General features: G+C 36.6%; 1 protein-coding gene across 1 annotated transcript in view; it reads right to left on the minus strand.

Moving 5' to 3' along the window:
• Window positions 1-23138, minus strand: part of RGS22 (regulator of G protein signaling 22) — a 182953-nt gene extending 159815 nt beyond the window's left edge. The window contains exons 1-3 of the mRNA XM_044683939.1: window positions 23114-23138; window positions 20766-20794; window positions 18387-18449 (exon numbers count right to left, since the gene is read on the minus strand). Coding sequence (XP_044539874.1) covers window positions 18387-18449; window positions 20766-20794; window positions 23114-23138 — 117 coding nt within the window. The remainder of the gene's footprint in view (window positions 1-18386; window positions 18450-20765; window positions 20795-23113) is intronic.
• Window positions 23139-23853: the final 715 nt, after the last annotated feature.

Consider the following 23853-nt stretch of genomic DNA (forward strand, 5'->3'; position numbering starts at 1 on the left):
ATTGTCTAAATAGGCAGTTGATGAAGTACAACTATAGGTCAAGAGACTTGATTTGGGTATTTAGATCTGTGAGTCATCTACACAGAAATGACTGATGAGGTCAAAACAAGTGAAAGCACAGAGAGAAAGGAGGACTCAGGGCAGAAGCCTGACACATCCACAGTTAGAGGGCCATGATACAGATGATCATCCTGCAAAGGAAACAGAGAAGAAGCATTCAGATAGGTAGGTGGAGGAATGAGAGAATAATCACTAAAATCAAGAGAAGAGAAAGTCCAAGAAAAGTATGTGGTCAACAGTGTCTAATGCAGTAGAGATGTCAAGAAAGATAAGAACTGGAAAAAATTAAAACATTATTTGATAAGTAATTGTTAGAAATTTTTGAGAGAAAAGTTTCAGCAGATTGATGAAATTTAAAATCAAAAGGCAATGTTGTCTATGTAACTTTTTTTCTAATTTGGTTAAAAAGAGGGATATAGGGAAATAGCTTGAGGGATTGGCAGAGTCATATTTTTAAAGACGAGATTTGAGCATATTTAAAGTTAGTAGAGAAGAAAGTTAGTAGGTAGGGCCAAGTCCAAGGTTAGAGGGGAAAAGGACAATCTGCTGAAGAAGTTAGGAGGAAATGGGAGGAGCCTATGTCAAGAGCTAGCCTTGGCAAAAAGGGCCAGCTCCTACTCAAGTGCTGGAAAAAAAAAAGAGTGCAGTGTAAATAACAACTAAGTGTTCTGAGATAAAGAGAAGTGGAAAATAGGAGCACAGCAAATGGCTTTAATATTCCCAGTATTGTTCAAGAATATGAAGAATTTTTATAAAAGTATGATGAACAGTCTTCCATATCCATGGAAGATTAAATAGGAAGAAAATGGTTTTTAAATGAAACTGATGATAATCAGCTATTCCCAACTGACTTAGTTCCCTTGCTATCAAGGGAAGTTGTAGCAATTCTAACCTTAAGGGTTTTTAGGAAGAATATATGTATGTGTGTACATACATATGTGTGTTATGTGTATATACATATATACACATATAAACACACACACATATACACACACACACAGTTATGCCTCTTCTATATAACAGGGGTTAAGGGTGGGGCACACACCAACTCGTAATTTGGAAAATTTCTGTAAAAATTTTGTCCCTCCCTTCATACTAGAAAAGAAGAGTAAATTTTTTCTTTTTCTTTTCTAGGATGTTTACAGTACCTTATTTTAAAATCTGGTTTAACCACATAAATCAGCATTTCTATATATTTCCAACAAAAAAATCAGCAGCAAGAGTTAGAAAGAGAAACTCCATTTAAAATCACTCTAAACCATATAAAATATTTGGGAATCTATCTGCCAAGACAAACATGGGAATTATATGAACACAACTACATATCACTTTTCACACAAAATAGATCTTTTCACATAAAAGTAGATCAAAACAATTGGAAAAACATTGATTGCTCATGGGTAGGCCAAGCTAATATAATAGAAATGACAATCTTACCTAAATTAATTTATTTACTCAGTGCCATACCTATTTAAACTTCCAAAAAATTGTTTTATAGAACTAAAAAATATTATAAAAAATTTCATTACAGAAGAACAAAATATCGAGAATATGAAGGGAACTAATGGAAAAAAAAGTGAAGGATGGTGGCCTAGCAGTATTTTAACTGTAAAGCAGTGGTCATCAAAACGATCTGGAAGTGGCTAAGAAATTGAAGGGTGGATCAATGGCATAGATGAGGGATAAATGACCTCAGCAATCTAGTGTTTGATAAACCCAAAGATCCCAGCTTTGGGGATAAGAACTCAGTATTTGACAAAAACTGCTGGGAAAATTGGAAAATAGTATAGCAAAAAATTAGGTTTAGATCAATATTTCATACCCTATACCAGTGATGGGTGAGCCTAGAGATGGAGTGCCAGGCCCCACCCCAACCCCACCTCTCAGAATGTCATGCCTGCCCACCCCCCCTTCCCCCATCTAAGTACTGTGTCCCTACCCCACCCAGTGCCAGGTGTGGGCTCCTCCCCCCTTTACCCCACATAAGAGGGAGAAAGCACTCCCATTGGGCTACTGAGCAGAGGGCAGATGAAGTGAGGAGTGACCTCAGCGAGTGTAGAGAGGGGGAAGAGAGTGGCCCAAGCACTCTGCTCCCCTCCAGGTCTGCCATTGGCTGCTGGGCAGAGAGGGAATGTGAAAAAATGTCATCAGACTTGGTGGAGAGGGGAGGGAAGAAGCTCTGCCTGAGTCCCTCTGCCTTTCTAGTGATGAACTCTGGGTGGGGGAAGGGCAGTATGTGTGCTATCTTGGTGTGTGCACCACAGGTTCACCATAATAGCCCTATTCTAAGATAAGTTCAAAATGGGTATATGATTTAAACAGAAAGAGTGATATAAGTAAATAAGGTGAATGTAGAATATTTTACCTATCAAATCTATGGAGAAAGGAAGAATTTAAGATCAAACAAAAGCTAGAGAACATTATAAGATGTAAAATGAATAATTTTGATTATATTAAATTTAAAAGGTTTTGTACAAACAAAATCAATGCAACCAAGATTAGAAGGGAAGCAACAGGGGCAGCTGGGTAGCTCAGTGGAGTGAGAGTCAGGCCTAGAGACAGGAGGACCTAGGTTCAGGCCCAGCCTCAGCCACTTCCCAGCTGTGTGACCCTGGGCAAGTCACTTGACCCCCACTGCCCACCCTTACCAATCTTCCACCTATGAGACAATACACCGAAGTACAGGGGTTTAAAAAAAAAAAAAAGAAGGGAAGCAACAAACCGGAAAAATATTTTTAAAACAAATTTCTCTGATAAAGGTCTAATTTCTCAAATATATAAAGAACGAAGTCAAATTTATAAGAAACCAAGTCATTCCCCAATTGATAAATGATCAAGGATATAAAAAGGCAGCTTTCAGATGAAGAAATCAAAGCTATAAATAATCATATGAAAAAATGTTCTAAATCACTCTTGATTAGAGAAATGCAAATAAAAACAACTCTGAGGTACCTCTTTATACCTAGCAGATTGGCCAATATGACAATAAAGGAAAATAAATGTTGGAAGGGATGTAGCAAAATTGGAACACTAATGCATTGCTGGTAGAGTTGTGAACTGACCCAACCATTTTGGAAGGTATTTTGGAATTATGCCCAAAGGGCTTTAAAAGAATCTTTAATCTAGCAATATCACTACTAGGTATGTATCCCAAAGAGATTGAAAAAATGGGAAAGGTCTTGTTTGTACAAAAAATTTATATCTGTGCTTTTTGTGGTGGCAAACAATTGGAAACTAAAGGGATATCCCTGAATTGGAGAATGGCTGAACAAATTATGGCATATGATGATGATGGAATACTATTATGCTATAAGGAATGATGAATGGGATGATTTCAGAAAGAGCTGGAAAGACCTACATGAACTGATGCAGAGCAAAATAAGCAGAACCAGGAAGACATTATACACAGTAACTGCAATATTGTGGAACAATCAAATGTGGATAGACTGCGACAATCCTGAGGGACTTATGAAAAAGAATGCTATCCACCCCTAGAGAAAGAACTGTTGGAATAGAAATGAAGATGAAAACATATGATTGATCACTTGTTTATTTAGGTATATGATTTGGGGTTTTGGTTTTATGAGATTCTCTTATGAAAATGAATACTATGGAAATATGTTTTGAGTAATAAATACCTGTATAACCCCACTGAAAATGTGTATCAACTCTGGGAGGGAGGAGGAAAGCAAGGAGAGAGAAAACATGAATCATGTAACTTTGGAAAATTTATATGTAAATCTGTTATTGGACTAAAATAAATAAAAAGAAAAAATAATGAAATTAAATCTTGGTTAATATTTGTTCATAACCTATATAGCTTCTAAAGTTTTTCTATGTCATCTTCTGGCCTTTGTGTGTCATCTAGGGCTTCAGCAAAACTCTCCAAAAATTCCATTTAATTTCAATATGCAGACCTATAATATGTCAAAGCCGTGTTGAAGATAAATCACAATCAATGTGGAAAGAATACCTTGTATGTATGTGTGTCTATGTATTTGTCCTGAATGACTTAAAATATATGTCTACCTTAAAGGGCTGGATACTAGAACTAGATGATTTCTTGAAATCGCTTCTTGTCTAGGATTCTAAGATTTTTCTACCATTCAATTCATATACTATTTCTAGAGGAAGAGATCATAGAGCATACAAATTTAAGATGATTGAGAAGACTTTAAAGATCATCTCAGAGATCATCAGAGGCAACATGGAATAGTACAGGATTCTTTACTTTTTTATGTCATTAACCCTTTTTGACAGTCTGGTGATGCCTAGACAGTCTGGTGATGCCTACAGACCCCTTCTCACAAAATAAAATACATAGTATTACAAAGAAAACCAAACACATCAAAACCCTTATGAAAATATTTAAAAACCAAGTTCAGAGGGGCAAGGCTAGGTGGCTCAGTAAATTAAGAAATAAGCCTAGAGATGGGAGGCCTTGGATTCAAATCTGACCTCAGATACTTCCAGCTGTGTGATCCTGGGGCAAGTCACTTGACCCCTTCCTTCATTGCCTAGTACTTACCATCCTTCTGCCTTGAAACCAATACACAGCAAAAAACAAAAACAAAACGTTCACAAACCCCAAATTAAAGACTCTCTGGCATAACAGAGAGAGTGCTAAATGTGAATTCAGAAAAACCTAACTATGTAACCTGGGTAAGCCCCCTCATTTCTCTGAGACTGTTTGCTCTTCTGGAAAATCAGATGGGTGAACTAGAACACAGAGTTCTTTTCTAGTTCTAAATCTCTAAGCCCCTCCTACCCCTAACTTTATTTTTTTTTAAACTAAGAACTTTTTAAAAGGTAATTTACCTAAATTCACACAATCTATAGCCCAAAGTCCCCCCAGGTGAATCTCTTCTACATCATTTCTGACAAAGGATCATTCAATCTCCACTTAAATACCCTTGAATGAAAAGAATCTCATTATCTATCCTCCCAAAAAAGGGGCAGCCTATTCCACTGGAGGACAGACCTGTGCATTAAAAAACCCTTCTTTATTTTGAGCCTAAATCTACCTCTTTATAAATTTCATTCATTGGTTAAACTTTGACTTTTTAAAAACACAAAACAAATGTGTTCTTTTTTCTACTTGATAGTCCTTTAGATCTCTTTTCTCTCCTTGCTCTTTTCTTGCCCAGGCTAAATAAAGCCAGGTCTTTCAAACCCATATTGTTCATCCTCATCTAGCTGACCTGCCAGGATCTTTGCAAACACCTATATGCTTTTAGGGTAATGAGGCAAGAAGCAATGGGGCAAGAATGCATGGCACACATATACTGGACTAAGTCCAGCAACTGAGAAGGAGCAAAAGAATCTGGTTTTTGTCTTTGATCCTAGACCACAATTCTCTCTCTGTAGCCAGTCTTTTCTCCCACTTTCACAAATGACCTTCATATATATATATATATATATATATATTTCCTTTACCCACTATATGCTGATTTGGGAGCCTTCTAAATCTTATGAACATTATTCCCAAGGTCAGCCTGGGGCAGTGAAAAGAAATAAATATCAGGAGTCTTCTCATCAAAAAACTGAATAGGCAAGACTTCAGATGGCAACCATTTTTTCTCCTGGTTAACCAACAGCAAAATCTTCAGTTTAAATATCAAACTTAAATCCCTCTACAGGCTGCTATATAGGCAGATTTTCTTTGACCAAATGTATTTTAAGAGTATCTATTTTATTTCAAATGTTCTAAGATGAACTGACCTGAAGGTGATGAAAATTCACTATGTAGTACTAGTCATCCATGTGAGAAAAATATTTTCACAGAAAAATCAAATGCANACACACACACACACACACACACACACACATATATATATATATATATGTATGTATATATATATATATAATTCCTTTACCCACTATATGCTGATTTGGGAGCCTTCTAAATCTTATGAACATTATTCCCAAGGTCAGCCTGGGGCAGTGAAAAGAAATAAATATCAGGAGTCTTCTCATCAAAAAACTGAATAGGCAAGACTTCAGATGGCAACCATTTTTTCTCCTGGTTAACCAACAGCAAAATCTTCAGTTTAAATATCAAACTTAAATCCCTCTACAGGCTGCTATATAGGCAGATTTTCTTTGACCAAATGTATTTTAAGAGTATCTATTTTATTTCAAATGTTCTAAGATGAACTGACCTGAAGGTGATGAAAATTCACTATGTAGTACTAGTCATCCATGTGAGAAAAATATTTTCACAGAAAAATCAAATGCATGAAAATATATTTACCATAATAAATTGTTGTTTTCAAATTTCTTTTAAAAGGAGACAAAAAGCCTGTGAATGATTATTGATGTACTTAAACAGCTAACCAGTGAAACTTTCTAGATGCCAAATTATTTAGCTGAACAGTATTTAAATTAAAAACTAATGACTAGATTAATTTAGTACATGTTTATCTCTGTTCCAACTCCAGAGCTCCAGAGCTGTATTTTTTAATGCACACTAATCAAAGAATAAAAAACAGCTGACTATTTAAATATGACAAATTAATTGCCAAATGACATTTTCTTTTCATTTAAATTTAGTCACCGAAGATGTCTAATCCTAAATGTATCTAGTAGGTTCATTAAATAATGAGATGGAAGTAATACCCATTTTTACCTTTTTTAGCCCAGAGCTATCTAAACAGAGCTCTTTATGTCCTACTTCCAAATATGAAGAAAGCTTGCAAAAGAACACTCAGGTTTGCCACTAAATCTAAAAACTTCTATACCTAGAAAGTTGCCAACATCTTTTAATCTTAGAAACTCTACACTTTGGTATAGGGGGGAAAAACTCATGCCACAGTCACTTACACCTTTATTGTCCTGCTCTTCTTTCTTCATCCTCTCCTAACAAAAATGAAAAAATTACTAAAATAATTTTTGCTGCTCCCCGACAATCCACAAAACTCTTTAGAAAAGCTGTAATAAATTATAATAGTTTATAGTTCAAAAATATGCTTAAGATCAGTCAAAAAAAGTTATGGTAAAATTCCAAAGGCACATAGCTGAGCATGGTCTGGCAGACATATGACATACCTATCCTTGCAGGGGTATAACCAGGCCACCCCTCCAGCTTCTGCAAACCATAAGTGTCACAGACATTCAAAACCACCCACAAAGGACCAACTTAAATCTCGATGTGAGCCCATCGACTCAACCCGACAACACTTACTGCACATAAAATACACAAAGCAAAAAGAAGTGTTTCACACTCCAATATAGAAGAAATCTTAATAAGCAAACACTTGTACATAAACAGTTGACAGCAAAGAAACCTCCCAGACACCAAATGAAAACAATATCTGAATGTGAACTTGGCATATGAAGAAAAAGAATGAAGTTATGAAAGCTAGAATTTGGAAAGTGTCATAATCATTTATAATAGTGGCAACTGTCCTTGATCCCCCTCATCAAAAAATAACTGGGGGGAGGGGGCAGTTACTAGACATCAATTCTTGGATCATGCAATATATCCCAAGGGAAGCAGTAGAGTAGAAATAGTGGAAAGAACACTTAACTGGGAATCAAAAGATCTGGGTCCTAATTCCTAACTCTGCCATTAACAGCTATACAACTTCAGGCAAGCAATTTAATCTTTCTGAGCCCATGTTTCCTCATCTGTAAAATGAAAGGATAGAGTAATCTCTAATAACATTTTCAGCTTGTTTTTAAGGGTTGTCTTCTATTAAAATATAAGCTCTTTGAATGCAAAGACTATCTTTCTGCTTCTATTTGTATCCCTAATACTTAGCACAGTACTTGACACATAGTAGATGCTTAATAAATACTTATCAATTAGCTATGTCTATTTATCACCACACTGTGAGGATTGTTATTTTTGAAACAAGAGTACAGAGAAAATTTATACACATATCCTGCAAGAAGGGAATGAAAGAGGGGCATGTAGGTGGCTTAGTGGATTGAGAGCCAGGCCTAGAGACAGAGGGTCCTGGGTTCACATATGACCCCAGATACTTCCTAACTGTGTTACCCTAAGCAAGTCACATAAAACCCTTATTTCCTAGTCCTTACACCACTCTTCTGCCTTGGAACCAATATACAGTATCAATTCTAAAATGGAAGGGTTTTAAAAAAATAAATAATAAAATAAAATAAAATAGTTATCAAAATATTGTAAGTTCATATTTTTAAATTCTGAGCTATCAAACCATCTCACACCTATCAAATTGACTAGTATGACAGAAAAGGAAAAGTGACATGTTGGAGGGGATGTGGGAAAATTCGGACAGTCATTCACTCATTGTTGGTGGAGTTGTGAGCTAATCCAACTATTCTAGAAAACAATTTGGAATTAAAAAAGGACTAAAAATCTGAGCATACTCTTTGACCCAGCAATATCACTTCTAGGTCTGTATCCCAAAAAGATTTTTTTTAAAAAAGGAAAAGGACCAGTATGTACAAAAATATTTACAGCAGCTCTTTTTGAGTGGCAAAGTATTGGAAAATGAAGAGAAACCTATCAATTGGGGAATGGCTAAACAAGCTGTAGCATGTGATCATGATGGAATACTATTGTGCTATAAGAAAATGACAAGCAGATGCTTTTGGGAAGACTTATATGAACTGATGAAAAGTAAAATGAGCAGAAACAGGAAAACATTGTACATAATGGCAATATTATAACAATGATCAATTGTGAATGATTTAGCTCTTCTCAGCAATACAATGATCAAGATAATTCCAAAGGACCCATAATAAAAAATGCTCTCTACCTCCACAGAAAGAATTTGAATCAAAGATTTTAAAACTTTTTTTAATTTCTTCATTTTTCTTGGGAATTTTGTACTCAAAATTATTTTAAAAGAATGTTTAAAATTGTTTTGACATATAATTAGAAAAAAATAAATCATTTGAAAAATTTTAAAAGTTCACGTTCATATACATCTTTGATGTCATATATCAAGAATCCCTGACTTATGGGGGGGGTCTCTAAAGTGAGGGGCATGGAATGATTCCTAAGGGGCTATGGTTTGCCCCCACACCAAGGATTGCATGAGCAACCAATTAGAGAGTTGAAGGATGAATCCCTTCTCACCTCCCACCAATAACCAATTATAGGGCAGCAGCTTATGTCCACACTGCTATATCACTTCTTTCAACATTCTTCCCCTCCCCTCACTCCTGAACTTATTATAGCATCCTAATTGGCATCCCCTAACTCAAATATTTCCTCTCTCCAATCCATCCTCCACACAGCTACCAAAGTGATTTTTTAAAAACCCCTGCCCTTCTGTCTTAGAATCAATATTAAGTATTGGTTCAAGGCAGAAGAGAGGTAAGGGCTAAACAATTGGGATTAAGTGACTTGTCCAGGGTTACACATAGCTGGTAAGTGTCTGAGGCCAGATTTGAACACCTCGTCTCCAGGCCTGGCTCTCTTTCTATTAAGCCACCTCACTGCCCCTGTCCAAAGTGTTTTCCTACAGCACAGATCTGACCATATCTCTTTCCTATTCAGTAAACCCTCAGTGACTATTGACTCTGGAATCAAATATCATCTCAATTTTAGCTCATACTTTTTCCGTTTTCTATATTTGTGCAAGTTTTATAATAGAAATAATTATTAGTAATTATATATATATAACTTGTAAATATACATCTACCTACTTGGGGCATCAGTGCTCAAAAATCTTTTAATGGGAGTATGATTGAAAAAGTTTGGAGACCACTGATTCTAACAAAATAAATTCCCAGTCAATGTGGTAATCACTTCTACAACAGCCCTGACATATTGTCCTAAAGCCTGTGACTGCCTACTTTCAATTGCAAGGAGAATACTACTTTGAATGCAGTTCTTTCCATTGTTAGCTATAATTACTATTAGTGCTTTTATCTGTTGAGTCAAAATCTGCCTATTATTTTCTTACCCATTCGTCCTAGTTCTTTCCGCATAAGTTACACAGGCCTGCTTTTGTTTGTTGTTCATTCATTTACTCATATCTGACTCCTCTTTGTGATCCTATTTGGAGTTTTCTTGACAAAGATATTGAAGTGGTTTGCCATTTCCTTTTCTAGCTTATCTTAAATGAGGAAATTGAGGCATATAAGATTAAGTGACTTGCCCAGGATCACACAGCTAGTAATTGTCTGAGGTCAAATTGGAACTCCTGCCTTCCTGATTCCAGGGTCAGCATTCTATTCATTGTACCATTTAGTTGTTTCCATACAAGTCTACTAATCCTTTCATATGACAGATCTCAAGTAATTGAAACCATAGCTATTAGATTTTTTTTATAGCCTTCTTCTCTTAAGTCTAAATCTTTCAAGTTCTTTCATTCTTCATATGGCACAGTTTCCAGAACTCTTATTATCTCAATTATCCTCTTCTGCATACTTCCTTCTTTCATTCATCATTCATGCATTCATCCAATAAACATTTTTAAATATCCTATGCTAGCATTTATTAAAAATATTGGCAAGATGCTTCCTCACTGTGTGATCATGGGCAAGCAGAATGGCTAGCCCTTGCCACTCTTCTTAAAGTTGATTACTAAAATGCCGGGGGCCATCAAACCCTTCCTGAATGACAAAGTCACAGCTGGGATCCTAGAACTGCACAGCAGATTCCAGGGAGGATGGAAACCCCTCACTCAGATATCCCTGTATGACTCTTCTCTTACTAATACTCATTATTGAAATTATTGTGATAAATATCCCTATTTAGCCCCAGGGAAATACAGAAGAATAGTTTAAAGGCTATTACTAGAGCTTTTACAGACTCCCTACAGACTCCTAGGAAATTCCCACACCTTTACATATATTAATACAGAATTTCCCCCTAAAAGTTACTTCATAACAAACCAGCAAATAATGAGCTAATGTTTAAGATTTTTAAACTCTAACAAACTGCACCCATTCCCATACACAGAAGCTTATGTAATGAGAAACCAGAAACAATAACCCTCCCCCCTCCCCGCCCAGCCCCGGATCCCTGATTTGGTACGTGTTACAATGGATGAAAAATGGAGAAGTAGCCTTCCATGTAAAGGCCAGTATATCCCTGAACTGTTTTTCCCACCCCATAGCCAAGGAGACAAGCCAAACATACCCTTAAAAAATACTGAAAAGTTACTGGAGAGTGAAAAGTTGTTAGTAACAAAGTTAATGTGTGACAATCCATTATCTCTAAGAAAAGATGTATGGTGAGAATGAAAATCATGCCCATGTGTATGTAATCTTAAGAGAAGGGTATAAAATCTAGCCCAAGGCTGCCAGAAACAGTCTTTGGGATACATGATTGAAGCGCAGAATGTATTCATTCGTCTTATCTGCCAATGCTGTCACACCCCCCTCTAGCCCCTGGACCTGCAGAGAGCAGGTTTTCCATACTAAAAAACAAGGTAAGGATTTTAAAAGGAAAAAAAAATATTAGCTTTGAAAAAAATTTTATTTTATTTTATTTTTGTTTTTTTTTAAAAACCCTTAACTTCTGTGTATTGGCTCCTAGGTGGAAGAATGGTAAGGGGGGCAATGGGGTTCAAGTGACTTGCCCAGGGTCACACAGCTGGGAAGTGTCTGAGGCCGGATTTGAACCTAGCACCTCCCATCTCTAGGCCTGACTCTCAATCCACTGAGCTACCCAGCTGCCCCTTGAGAAGGATTTTAAAAACCATCATCTTGCCCAACTCTTTCATTTGGCAAGTAAGGAAATCAAGATACAAAAAGGAATTTCAATTTGTCTCAGATTATATGGTAGTTATTTAGAAGCTAAGACATGACTGTGACCTTAATTTCTTGATGTCTAGTCCAATAAGCTGTTATCTATGCTAAACTATTAAAGCAGTATAGAGAGCAAAACTTAAAATAATACCCAAAAGAGGACCTGATTGACACAGAATACAACAGAGCAACCATTGATCCTACTGTTCTGTTCTTCAACATAATGTTGCAATTTTTTTTTTACCAGCTATATCACATTGTTGGCTTATAATTAAGCCTGTGGTCTTACTACCAGGTACCAGGGTCTGTTACCAGGTATACCATCATCAAGCAAAAAAGTCTTTTCTCATTTTGTATTTATAGAGTTGAATTTGTCTGCTTTTATGCTAAATGCATGACCTTAGATTTTTCTGTTAAACTTCATTTTCTTGGTTTCAGTCCTCCACTTCAGGCTTGTTGAAATCAAACTGAATTCTGGTTCTGTCACTAAATTTTTGTATTCATCCTTCCCAATGTTATGTCACCCACAAATTTGATAATTATCCCTTGTAGTCCTTTATTATACAAATCATGAATTTAACAAGTTGTACAGAGTAGGACAAAGGACAGGAATTCTATGGTATATCACAACAAGACTCTCTTTCAAATTGCCAACAACCAATTAATCAAGATTCTGAATATAACTGTACAAAAACCTTTTAAGTCATCTTTACTACTAATATTTCAATTCACATTTGTTTGTATTCTCCAGAAGGACATCCTGAGATATTGTCAAATGCCTATCTGAACTCCATATATAGAATGTCTATGATTTTCCTCTGATCTACCTGCCCTCTCAAAAAAAGAAAATAAAGTTGGTTTGACAATTATTATTACTTCATAAAGAACTCATTCATTCTTTCCATTTTAAATGAATAAACACCCATGTCAAAGTGATGGCCTAAACATGAACAAAATTGCAGAGGCAATGATGTGTTTTCATACATTATCATTTCATGCATATTATAGGAACACAATGATAATAGCTTTCTAAGAGAAAAGGATCTTTTAGGAAATAATGGGGGGGAAGACAAGGCAGACAGGGCAATATCAACCAATAAATAATTATTTATTAAATACCTCCTACATGCCAGGCACTTTGGTAGGCACCGAGGATACAAGTACAAAAAAATGAAACAATTACAGTGAACAAAGCACTCATTCTAACAATGTACAGTGGGGGAGACAAGTGTGAATGAAAAAATATACATAGCATAAATATAAAATGAAAGGGTACAAATATATGCAAAGTAGTAGTTAATATAAGAGGAAGAACACTAGGCAATTGGGAACAGAATGGGCTGCATACAAAGATGGTGCTAGAGCTGTTATTTTAAGAAGAGAGGGATGCTACGAGAGTGGAGACAAGGAGGGACTTCAGAAGTACACAAATTGGGGCAGTTAGGTGACTCAGTGAATTGAGAGCCAGCCCCAGAGATGGGAGGTCCTGGGGTTCAAATCTAGCCTTAGACACTTCCTAGCTGTGTGACCCTGGGCAAATCACTTAACCCCCATTGCCTAGCCCTTTCCACTTTTCTGCCTATATATATATGAAGTGCAGAAACAGAAGAAAGTGTCATGAGTAAAAGCATAAGGCCAATTTAACTGATACATAAAGTGCTGGAGGAAGAACAAATACACAGTGAGGCTAGAAAAGAGAAGTTGGGGTCAGATTATGAAGAGTTTTAAAAGCTAAGCAGAAAAGTTTATATTTTCTTCTTTTTTTTAAACCCTTACTTTATGTCTTAGAGTACATACTACATATTAGCTCCAAGGCAGAAGAGTGATAAGAGCTAGTAATTGAAGTTAAGTGACTTGGCCAGGAGCAAATAGCTGGGAAGTGTCTGAGGTCAAATTTAAACCCAGGATCTCATTTTCAGACCTGACTCTCTAACCCACTGAGCCCCCTAGCTGCCCATGTAGTTTATTCTAAAAGCAATGGGAAGCCCCTAGAATTAGTTGACATGGAGAGTCATATGATTAGATCTGGGTTTAAGAGAAATTATTTTGGCACCTGCATGGAGGATGACTCCATGGACAAGAAACTTGGGGCAAGGGGGGCAGCTGGGTAGCTCAATGGATTGAGAGCCAGGCCTAGAGATGGGAGGGTCCTAGGTTCAAATCCGGCCTCAGACACTTCCCAGCTATTTGCTCCTGGCCAAGTCACTTGACCCCCATTGCCTACCCTTACCAATCTTCCACCTATAAGTCAATACACAGAAGTTAAGGGTTTAAAATAAAAAAAAAATAAAAAAATAAAAAAAAAGAAACTTGGGGCAAGGAGATTATCAAAATAACCTCAACAAAAGGTAGTATGGACTGGAACTAAGTTGTAGCTGTGTATATGGAAAGGAGGACTAAGATGTAAAAGATGTTGTGAAAGTAGAAAGGACATAATTTGTCAAATGACTGGATATGCAGGGTGAGAAAGAATAAGGAGTCAAAGATATAATGCCAAGATTATAAACCTGAGATGACTGGGAAGATGTTGGCCTTTTTGACAGAAACTAGAAGATTGGAAGTTGAAAACTGTATTCTTAACAATTCAAGAAACATTCATTAATATTAAGCACCTAGGTGCCTGGTATTTTATTAGACACTGGGACTCAAAAACAAAAATTAAACAATCCCTGCCCTCAAGGAACTTACATTTTCCCTAGCGAGTATAATGATAAGTAAATAGAAAATATTTACAAAATAAATTCAATTTCATCAGAGGAATAAGGAGCAAACAAAAACAACTGAGGGATCCAGGGAAGACCTATTAAAAGAATTAACACAAGCTGAGTCTCAAAGGAGCTTAGGATTCTAGGAGGTAAGCTGAGCTATAGGAGAACTCCAGGCCTAAGGAACATATCCTGTCCAAGACATGAGAGGATGGAGTATCCTATTCAGGGAATACTAAGTAAGTCTATATGGCTAGAACACAGAGTATATGAGGGGAAGTAATAAGCAATCATCCAGAAATTGTAAGGTGGAAAACAATCAAGAACAATTTTAAATGTCAAATAAGAGTTTGTATTTTATCCTAAAGATAAAGGAAACAAAGAGGTCTTTCTCTTCAGGAGTGGAATAGCATGGTCAAAGTCTATGGTACATAAAGATAAATTTGGTTTCTATGTGGATGATGGCCTGGAGATGGGAGAGGATAGATTCAAGATCATCAATTGGAAGGCTATAACATACTGTCTGGGTGAAAGGGGTAATGAGAATATAATAATGGTCATGTGAATGTAAAGACAGGAACAGATGCAAAAAATGCTCAGGATGTAGAATCCACAAAATTTGGCAACTGTTTTGGTAAGGGGAGTGATGTGAACAGAGGGCAAACTGCTTAGTGCTAACATGCCTAACCTCCAGTAAAAATCAAAAGTTCATACTATACTGCAGGGGTCGGCAATGTATGGCTCTCGAGCCATATCTGGCTCTTTTGAAAGAAAGTTATGAAAAGAGAACAGCCTGGTAAAAGAAGCACAAAAAATAGAAGAAAATAACATCTTAAAAAAAAGAATTGGCCTAATGATTAAGAGGCACCAAAAATATCACTGAAGAAAAGAATCCTTAAAAAACAGAATAGGGGGGGCAGCTGGGTAGCTCAGTGGAGTGAGAGCCAGGCCTAGAGACAGGAGGTCCTAGGTTCAAATCTGGCCTCAGACACTTCCCAGCTGTGTGACCCTGGGCAAGTCACTTGACCCCCATTGCCTACCCTTACCAATCTTCCATCAAGGAACTAATACACAGAAGTTAAGGGTTTAAAAAACAACAACAACAACAACAAAAAACAGAATAGGCCAAATGGAAAAAGAGATACAAAAGCTCCCTGAAAAAAGTAATTCCTTGAAAACTGAAATTGAACAAGTGGAGACAATAACTCTATAAGACTTCAAGAATCAATAAAACAAAGTCAAAAGAATGAAAAAATAAAATAAAATAACCTGAAAATGATATTTTAAGAAGTCATAAATGAAAATTGCCTTAATTTACTGGAAGCAGCTGACAAGAAAGGTAGAATCAACCTATCATCTTTTAAAAAGAACCTCAAAGTGAAAAATCCAGGGAATCTCATAGCCAAAATCCAGAGCTTCAATATCAAAGAAAAATGCTGCAAGCACACAGTAAGGTTCAAGTATCAAGGAACCACACAATCATAATTACTTGAAACTTTATATCTTCTATTATAAATGAGAGAAGAATAATGAGATGTGGTATTCCACAAGGCAAAGATAAAGACTTATTGCCCAAGATATGGGCAATGGATAAAAAGTGAAGAGTCAAAGATGACTCATAGTTTCTAAATCTAGGTGACTAGAAGAAAGGAAAGTTTGGAACAAGGAAAAGCTTGAGTATAAGGGGGGAAATGACAAGTTCTATTTTGGATATGTTGATAATATCCAAATAAAGATGTATGGGAAGCTGCTAATGACAAAGGACTAAAATTCAGGAGAGACATGAAGATATGTGGAATTGGTTGTCATCTGGCCACAAATGATAGTTAAGCACACGGGAACTGAAGATCACCAAGAGCAAAAATGTAGAAAGAAAGGATCTTCATCTCAAAGCCTGGTATATATATATATATATATATCCACACTATAGAATACTGGATGATGATCCTACAAGGATCCTACAAGGAATGGTCATTGAGGTAGGAGAACCAGAAGACAGGGACTTCAGAATTCATTATACTAGAGCTAGAAGATAAATTTAATAAATTTAAATGATCATCAAGTCCAAGTACTTTATGTCACAGAGGAGGAAAAAACTGAGGTCCAGAGAAAAGTGACTTGCCCAAGATCACACAGTTTGTAATTGGGAAAGCCCCTTGAACTCAAGTTTTCCAACTCAAAGACCTAATCTTTTTCTGCAACACCATGGATACTTCCTTCTCTCCTACAAAAGAACTGAAAAAGCTACTGGATTTAGATACAGAGATCTTTGACGACCTTGGAAAGAATAAATTTAGTTGAATTAAGGATTTTTAAGAATGAGGAAATATTTGTAGGAAGCAAAAAAAAAAAAAAAAGAACTAGCACTAAGGAGAGCTTGAAAATCAAATGAATAGAAGAGACAGTAGAATAAAAGAAACAGTATCCAAGGAAATTAGGGAAAATAAAAAGGGATGGAATCAAGGACATAAATAGAAGGGTTGGTCTGGGCCTGGAGAAGAAGAATCTCTTTCTTCTGAAACTACAGAAAAAGAGGGGAGAATGAAGGATGATCTTGAAGGGATCTGAAGTATAAGTTTAGGAAAAAGAGTTCCTACATGTAGATGAGATCAAAGCTCCATCAAAGATGCTGATATGACATTTAAATCCAAGAAACCATCAATATGGTGACACAAAGAACAATAATTTATTTGTTCACTAGAACACTTAAGACATATATTTAAAACTTAAGGATATAATATGCAGTATTAATTAAGGTCTTTTCTATATGAATTTAAAATTCTACTCTCCTTAAAAGTTATATCCACCTTATCCACATCATCTACAACCACAATAATCATTGCTATTCTTTTATTCTTAGCCAAATTTTTTCCCTCTAACTGTTCTGCATATCACTAAGACAATTAAAAACATGAGTTTCTACATTAAATAAATGGGCCTACAAAAAGAGTTCTTGTCAAAAAACAAGTTTAAGGGAAATTGTAAACAATAGAATAATAAGAGCTTAAAACAAAAAACATGTAGCACTACAGCATTTAGCCTGCCAACTTAAACTTTTATTTTCATTGAGTATTCACTTCTTATATTTTTGGAAAGAACAAGAGTCTCAAAGGTTTCATATTTTATATTATTTTCTGTTTGATGCTTAACATAATGCCAAGCACAAAATAAACACTTCATAATATATGTACTGTAAGGATGACAAAGGGAAAAAATGGGGGAAGGGGATCCTAGTAACTTCACTAAAATCAATGTGAAAGTGTGAGAAGTTTTTTTTCATATACTATACTAATTCCTATATATCATAGAGAATTACTGTGTCTGGGATTTGGGTCAGAGATACCATCTAGTCTGCTGCTTTTCACATTTGCTTTGTCCTTGGGAATCCCAAGAAAAAACTTCCTTTTTAAACATAATTTGGTTAATAAATGAATGGGTCAAGGGTTCTTTTCCTGTGTATGTAATCTATCCTATCCACTTGTTGGGATGGGAAGGAATGGATAGTTTGATGAACCACCTCTTAAATAGCTATCACCAAATGAAAATGGACTAAAAAATGAACTCCTAAAAATCTATTAAATTTATTAAGCTGCCTGACCTAAGAGTCAAGTTTTCCCTGGTTGTAAGAAAACCATGAAAACCTATATCTCTTTATTGATAATGATACCTAAACCAATAAACTTGATATAATCAATAAAGTTATCATCTTTCCCCCAAATCAGTCTCTTGAGATAATTTCAATTGTGACAAAAGTAAAATTTAAGTAATTAACTCTGAAGATGTCAAATTTTACATGAACCACCTAGAAAAGTCAGTGGATTCTTTTCCTTTCATTAATATTTCAAACATTATCCCTAAATGCATTTATTTCATAACATCACTGCATTGCTTTGATGTGTAAAGAGAACCATGATATAACAATATACTTACTGGAAGACTTAAAAATTCATTGAAGTAGTCCACAAGTAAATCATCAGTTGCTAAAGAATCTTCCTGTGATATGAAAACAAATGTTTATATTGTTAAATGTAAAAAGCTATGACTATATCATTGTCTGTATACTACAAATTACCTAGAATAGATCTTTAAATCCTTTTAAGTCAATCAGTATTTTGTAAACTAATGTATGCAAAGACAAAGGAAACCAAGAGTATCTTTAAAAACTTAAAATTTAATTAGAAAGAACACAAGTAAAAAAAAAATTTTTTTTTGCTTTTTTTGTCCTGTTGCCAAATACTCACTCTTTCCACTATAAAGGTGCAGAAGTATTTTCTGCACTGATTTCTTGGAGGAAAAAATATATAGGATTATGTAGAAATAAATCTTATTACAGAAGAAAAAGTGGGAAAAGGTAAGTTTTTAAAAAGGTCAATATATATCAAGAGGTTGAAGGAAAGGTTAGGGAGTAAGAAAATACTGCTTTTTTACTCTCTCTCTCTCTCTCCAGGAAAAGAGGTATAATGGGGATATAATTCCTTCTTTGTTTTAATGTGTCAGTGTATATAAAAACTTAGAAAATGTAAATTTTCTAAATGCAAAGAAAATTGTGTGTATTTACCATGGAGGTTTTATTCACCAACATGGCTAATTCGAAGAATTTTTAAAAACTTGAATAGTTGAAAAGCAACTGGCAAGAACAAAGTATCTTTTATAAATAATAAAACATCTTATTTCATTAGTAATTGTTTCCATTATGTAAAAAAAAAAGCATTATGGCATGCTATCATATAACTTGTATTTATTTTGTTAATGAAAATTACATTTCAATCCCACAAACAATTAAAGGCTAATAATATGACATAATTGTATTATTTCCATACGATGCATGGTTATTTTTTCTTGTGTTGGCCAATTTTTTAAAGTGTAGTATAGATATTAGAAATAATGTAACCTATATTAAACAGCTTATTTTAAGTGAATGCAGAATTAGTATGTATCCAAAGCTAAAGAATCAAACATAAATGTTTTGTAATAGAAGACCCTACAAAAAGTCTTGACTGATTAACAAAAAATATAAATGTTCAACATCTGCTTACCTAACAATATTCAAATATCAATAGGATTAGAAAATAATATTAACCTTTTAAGGAAAATTAATCTGTAGGACTGTGTTAAATAGATTTGAAGAGAGAATTAATCATAAAAAATGCTTCTTAAACTGGAAGTTTAAACAGTCCAATTATTGTTAACAAGACATGTAAAAATAATAATGCAAGATAAATGACAATATGACTATATAAACTAAAGTAGTGAACATGGCCTACGATGATATTGTTTGAAGGGGAAGGCATTGAATTCAGTTTTAGATCTGATGAATTTGAGATGTCAGAAGGACAACTCAAATAAAAATGTCCTTACAGGCAACTGGAAATGCAAATCTGGAGTATGGGGAAAGGTTGAGAAAGATATAGTCATCTTCAAAGAATTAATGATAATGGAAGCCAAGGGGATACATGTGTTAGGGCAGATGAGATTCCAGAGAAAGAGACTATATAAAGAGAAGTACAAAGGTCTAAAGCTGGGGTCGGCAACCTTTTTGGCTGTGAGAGCCATAAACACCACATTTTTTAAAATGTAATTTCGTGAGAGCCATATAGTGCTCACAGTGCGCACTCCTGTAACAGCGCCTGAAAAAAATTGATTTTATGGCTCCTGCAGAAAGAGCCATATCTGGCCCTCAAAAGAGCCAGATATGGCTCGAGAGCCATACGTTGCTGACCGCTGGTCTAAAGATTTAATCTGGGTCAAAATTCCAGTTAGAGGACAGAAAGAGAAGCCAGTGAGAGAATAGAAGAGAACAAAAGTATTTTAGTATCAAGAAGCCAAAGAAGAGGGCTTTAGGAAAGATTGGCTAATGGTGTCACTTGCTCCAGAAATGTCAAAGAAAAAAAGGGAGAAATTCTTTCTTTAAATGTACAACTTAAATTTAAAGTATAAAAGTAAATTTTCCTACAAATACTTATTTTAGTCAACCCAAAATCAGTTACTCTAACAAGAAAACATGAATTTCCCAGGATTCAGGGAATACAGAATGCACTCCACAATAAAATAGCTCTTCCCTTTGAAAATTTATATTAACCATTCCACTTTATTTTAGCAAACTAATTGAAATGGAGACTTTTTTTTAAAAAATTACAAGTGTTTATACCCATCTGTTGCCATTATTAACAGAAAAGAACATGCTTATCACTTGTAGCAACAAAGAAAACATATTAGCTTTTTTCTCTAAACCCCACACTAACCACCCACCCCCCCCCAAAAAAAAAAAAGAGCAGAAAGAACATTTTGGTCCTTTTAAAATGTACTTACAAACCCCTCTTCTGTTATAATTGGTGGCTCTGAAACAAAATGAAATAAAAAATTGTATCACTTGATTGATCTTTACAGCCATCAAATGTTGCCATAAGAAGCCATGTTCTTCCAAAGGCAAAAAGAGACATTTCAATTAATTCACTAGTGGCTGGACAGTAAATCTGGTTTGGTCACTCTGAGGGCAGTTGGGTGGAGCAGTGGATGGGGCGCAAGGAGGGCCTAGAGTCAGGGAGATTCATCTTCCTGAGTTCAAATCTAGACTCAGAGGATGTATTAGCAGTGTGACCCCAAGCAAGTCATTTCACTGTTTACCTCAGTTAAATCATCTGTAAAATGAGCTAGAGAAGAAAATGGCAAACCAGTCTAGTATCTATGCCAAGAGAGCCTCAAATGAGGCCGCGAAGAGTCTTACACAACTGGAATGACCTGAGCAGCATGGATATAATCATCATAATCACGATAATAGGGAAAAGGCTGGCCCAATGATTTCATTAGTATAGTGAAACCACGGGTGAGGAAACTCCCCTCTACCAGGGCAGACTGGCATCTACACTGCAATTCAGAGTGCTCAGGAGCTGTTTGGAATGAAGTGACTTGCTCAGGATCACACACAACAGGTATGTCACATTAGGAATCTAAAGCCAAAATCTTCCTGACTTCAAGGTTGGTCTATCTACTCCACCATGCTGCCCTCTCTCATCAACCCTTAGTCATAGTGTCCTTTGACTAAAGTTGGCAAATGGGCTTTTTATAGGCATCATCCATTAAATTAAGTTTACTGTCCCTTTGGATTTAACCATTTTTCTGGGCTTCAGTTGTTGTATACAAAAAAATGAGTAGCACACCAAGATAAAAGAAATCCATAAATATTAATAACATGGAAATGGGTCTTGATCAAGGATACATATAAAACCCAGAGGAATTGCTCTTTGGCTACAGGAGGGGTTGAGGGAGAAGGGGAGGGAAAGAACATGAATCATGTAACCAAGGGAAAATATTCTCAATTTTTAAAAAACACACTAAATAAACAAATAAATAAATTGAAACCATAAAACAAAATTTAAAAAATAAAAGAAATAATACATAAACCATTGGACAGACTCATGTCATACACATGGACCTAAAAGTAAATATTAATGTCAACAAGAGATTTCTGAAAAATCTCATAGGCCAAAGAGGGCTCACGATGCACATATCTATTATTATAAATGTAAATAAAAGCCAAAGATGTACTTCTACAAAACCCAGAGGGCTAATGAAAGAAGGGAGGTCTCCCTCTTTTTTTTTTTTTTTTTTTAAAAAACCCTTACCTGCAGTAGTATAATCAATACTGTGTAATGGCTCCAAGGCAGAAGAGTGGTAAGAGCTTAAGGGTTAAGTGACTTGCCCCACCATCACACAGCTAGGAAGTGTCTGAGGCCAGATTTAACCTAGACCGGTGATGGCAAACCAATGGCACCCAGAGATCTCCCATTTCAAGGCCTGGCTCCCTATTCTTTGAACCACCTAGCTGCCCTTTTTCTCCCTTTCTTAATTAAGAAGCAATGCCCAAAGTGTTTCAGTGAAGGAGTGAAAAAGCAGGAAAAGCATGGGTGTGTAGATACAGGGTACCAATATCTAGATATATGTGTGTGTGTATATAATAGTGCTTTAAAGTTTACAAAGTGCTTTACAAATATGCCATTTGATTCACATATACTTGTGTACCGGTATATATATTCAGCAGTGAGGAAAAATCTGGAGTCTTCAAATGATAACTATAGAATGAGATTTTTAAAAGCACTCTGCCAAAGTTAAAGCACTGTATATAATGCATATACACTATATATACACATACAATGTATATATGTGTATAGACCTTTATATTGCTACATAATTTGCCTCATCTATACCTAAATATATTGAGGGGGAGGGTTGTTTAGTTATTCGATGATGTCCAACTCTTTGTGACCCCATTTAGGATATTCTTGGCAAAGATATTGGAGTGATTTGCCATTTCCTTCTCTAGCTCATTTTACAATTAAGGAAACTGAGGCAAACAGGGTTAAGAGACTCGCACAGGGTTGCACGGCAAGTATCCCGAGGTGAAACTTGAACTATCCTATTTCTGGTTGGAGGGGGCGGAGCTTTGTAGAAATACAGGTTTCCTCCCGCTACCCACAGTGAGGGTACAGAGAGAGGCTTCGTCTTTGTGGCAGGACTCTAACCCACCGCCCCAATGGCGCTGGGCCTCTTAGGGGCGGGACCTGTGCCGGGACGAGCCAATGGCGGCGAAGCCTATGGCTCCACCCCCTCGCCCTTTGGAACTCTCCCCTGCCCCCAGCCAGGCCGCCGCCACTACCTACCGGTGGTGAGCCGTTTCTCCCGCATGGCCGTCTTGGGGCGTCAGCGCTTCGCGGGCGGGGCTGTATGGTGGGCTGTGCCCCTCTCCTCTTTCAGGGAGGCCCCTTCCTCCCTTCTGCGATGGTCAGTGCTCCATTATCGGGGGCCTGTTAGGGCGATCTCTGGCCTGATTCCTCCGCTTGGGGAGGTGGGAGGTTGCTGCTGTTGTTGATGGAGCTGGGGGCAGGGTGGAGTGCTGAGAATTTCTTGAGGTTTTGGCGCGAGCCCGCCCCGGGCTGCGCTGAATGCGTGCTGCGTGCGGGTCTGTCCTCGCACCCGGGGAAGAGCTGCTGTTGCTACAGCTGCTTCTACTGGAGGCGGAGGGCGCACACAGTCCCTGAACAAGCCGAGCGAGATGCTGGAGTGGTGTGACCACTCGGACCTGGGAGCAAGGGCTCTCTGGAACTCCACAGACCCTTCGACCCTTTTCCCAAGGCGCCGCTGCTTGAAACGTGTCAAAACACTGGAGCTTTGGTAGCGCTCCTGGATTCCTAAGCTAGCCTAGCAACCTATTTCCACTTGCAAAGCGTGAAAAGGACGCTTTTAGCTCCTTGGAAACCAACAGTTCAACGAAAGGGGAGCTGAGGGGTGTTGGTATTAGGAAAGTTGGAGAGCCTGCATGCACTGAATAGTCAACCTTGCCACCCACTGTCTTCCACCCTTCCTATTGCTACCTAAGTTATCCAGAAAAGAAAAGGGTTTG

The sequence above is a fragment of the Gracilinanus agilis genome, chromosome 1 (assembly GCF_016433145.1).
Source record: "Gracilinanus agilis isolate LMUSP501 chromosome 1, AgileGrace, whole genome shotgun sequence".
Taxonomy (NCBI): Eukaryota; Metazoa; Chordata; class Mammalia; order Didelphimorphia; family Didelphidae; genus Gracilinanus; species Gracilinanus agilis.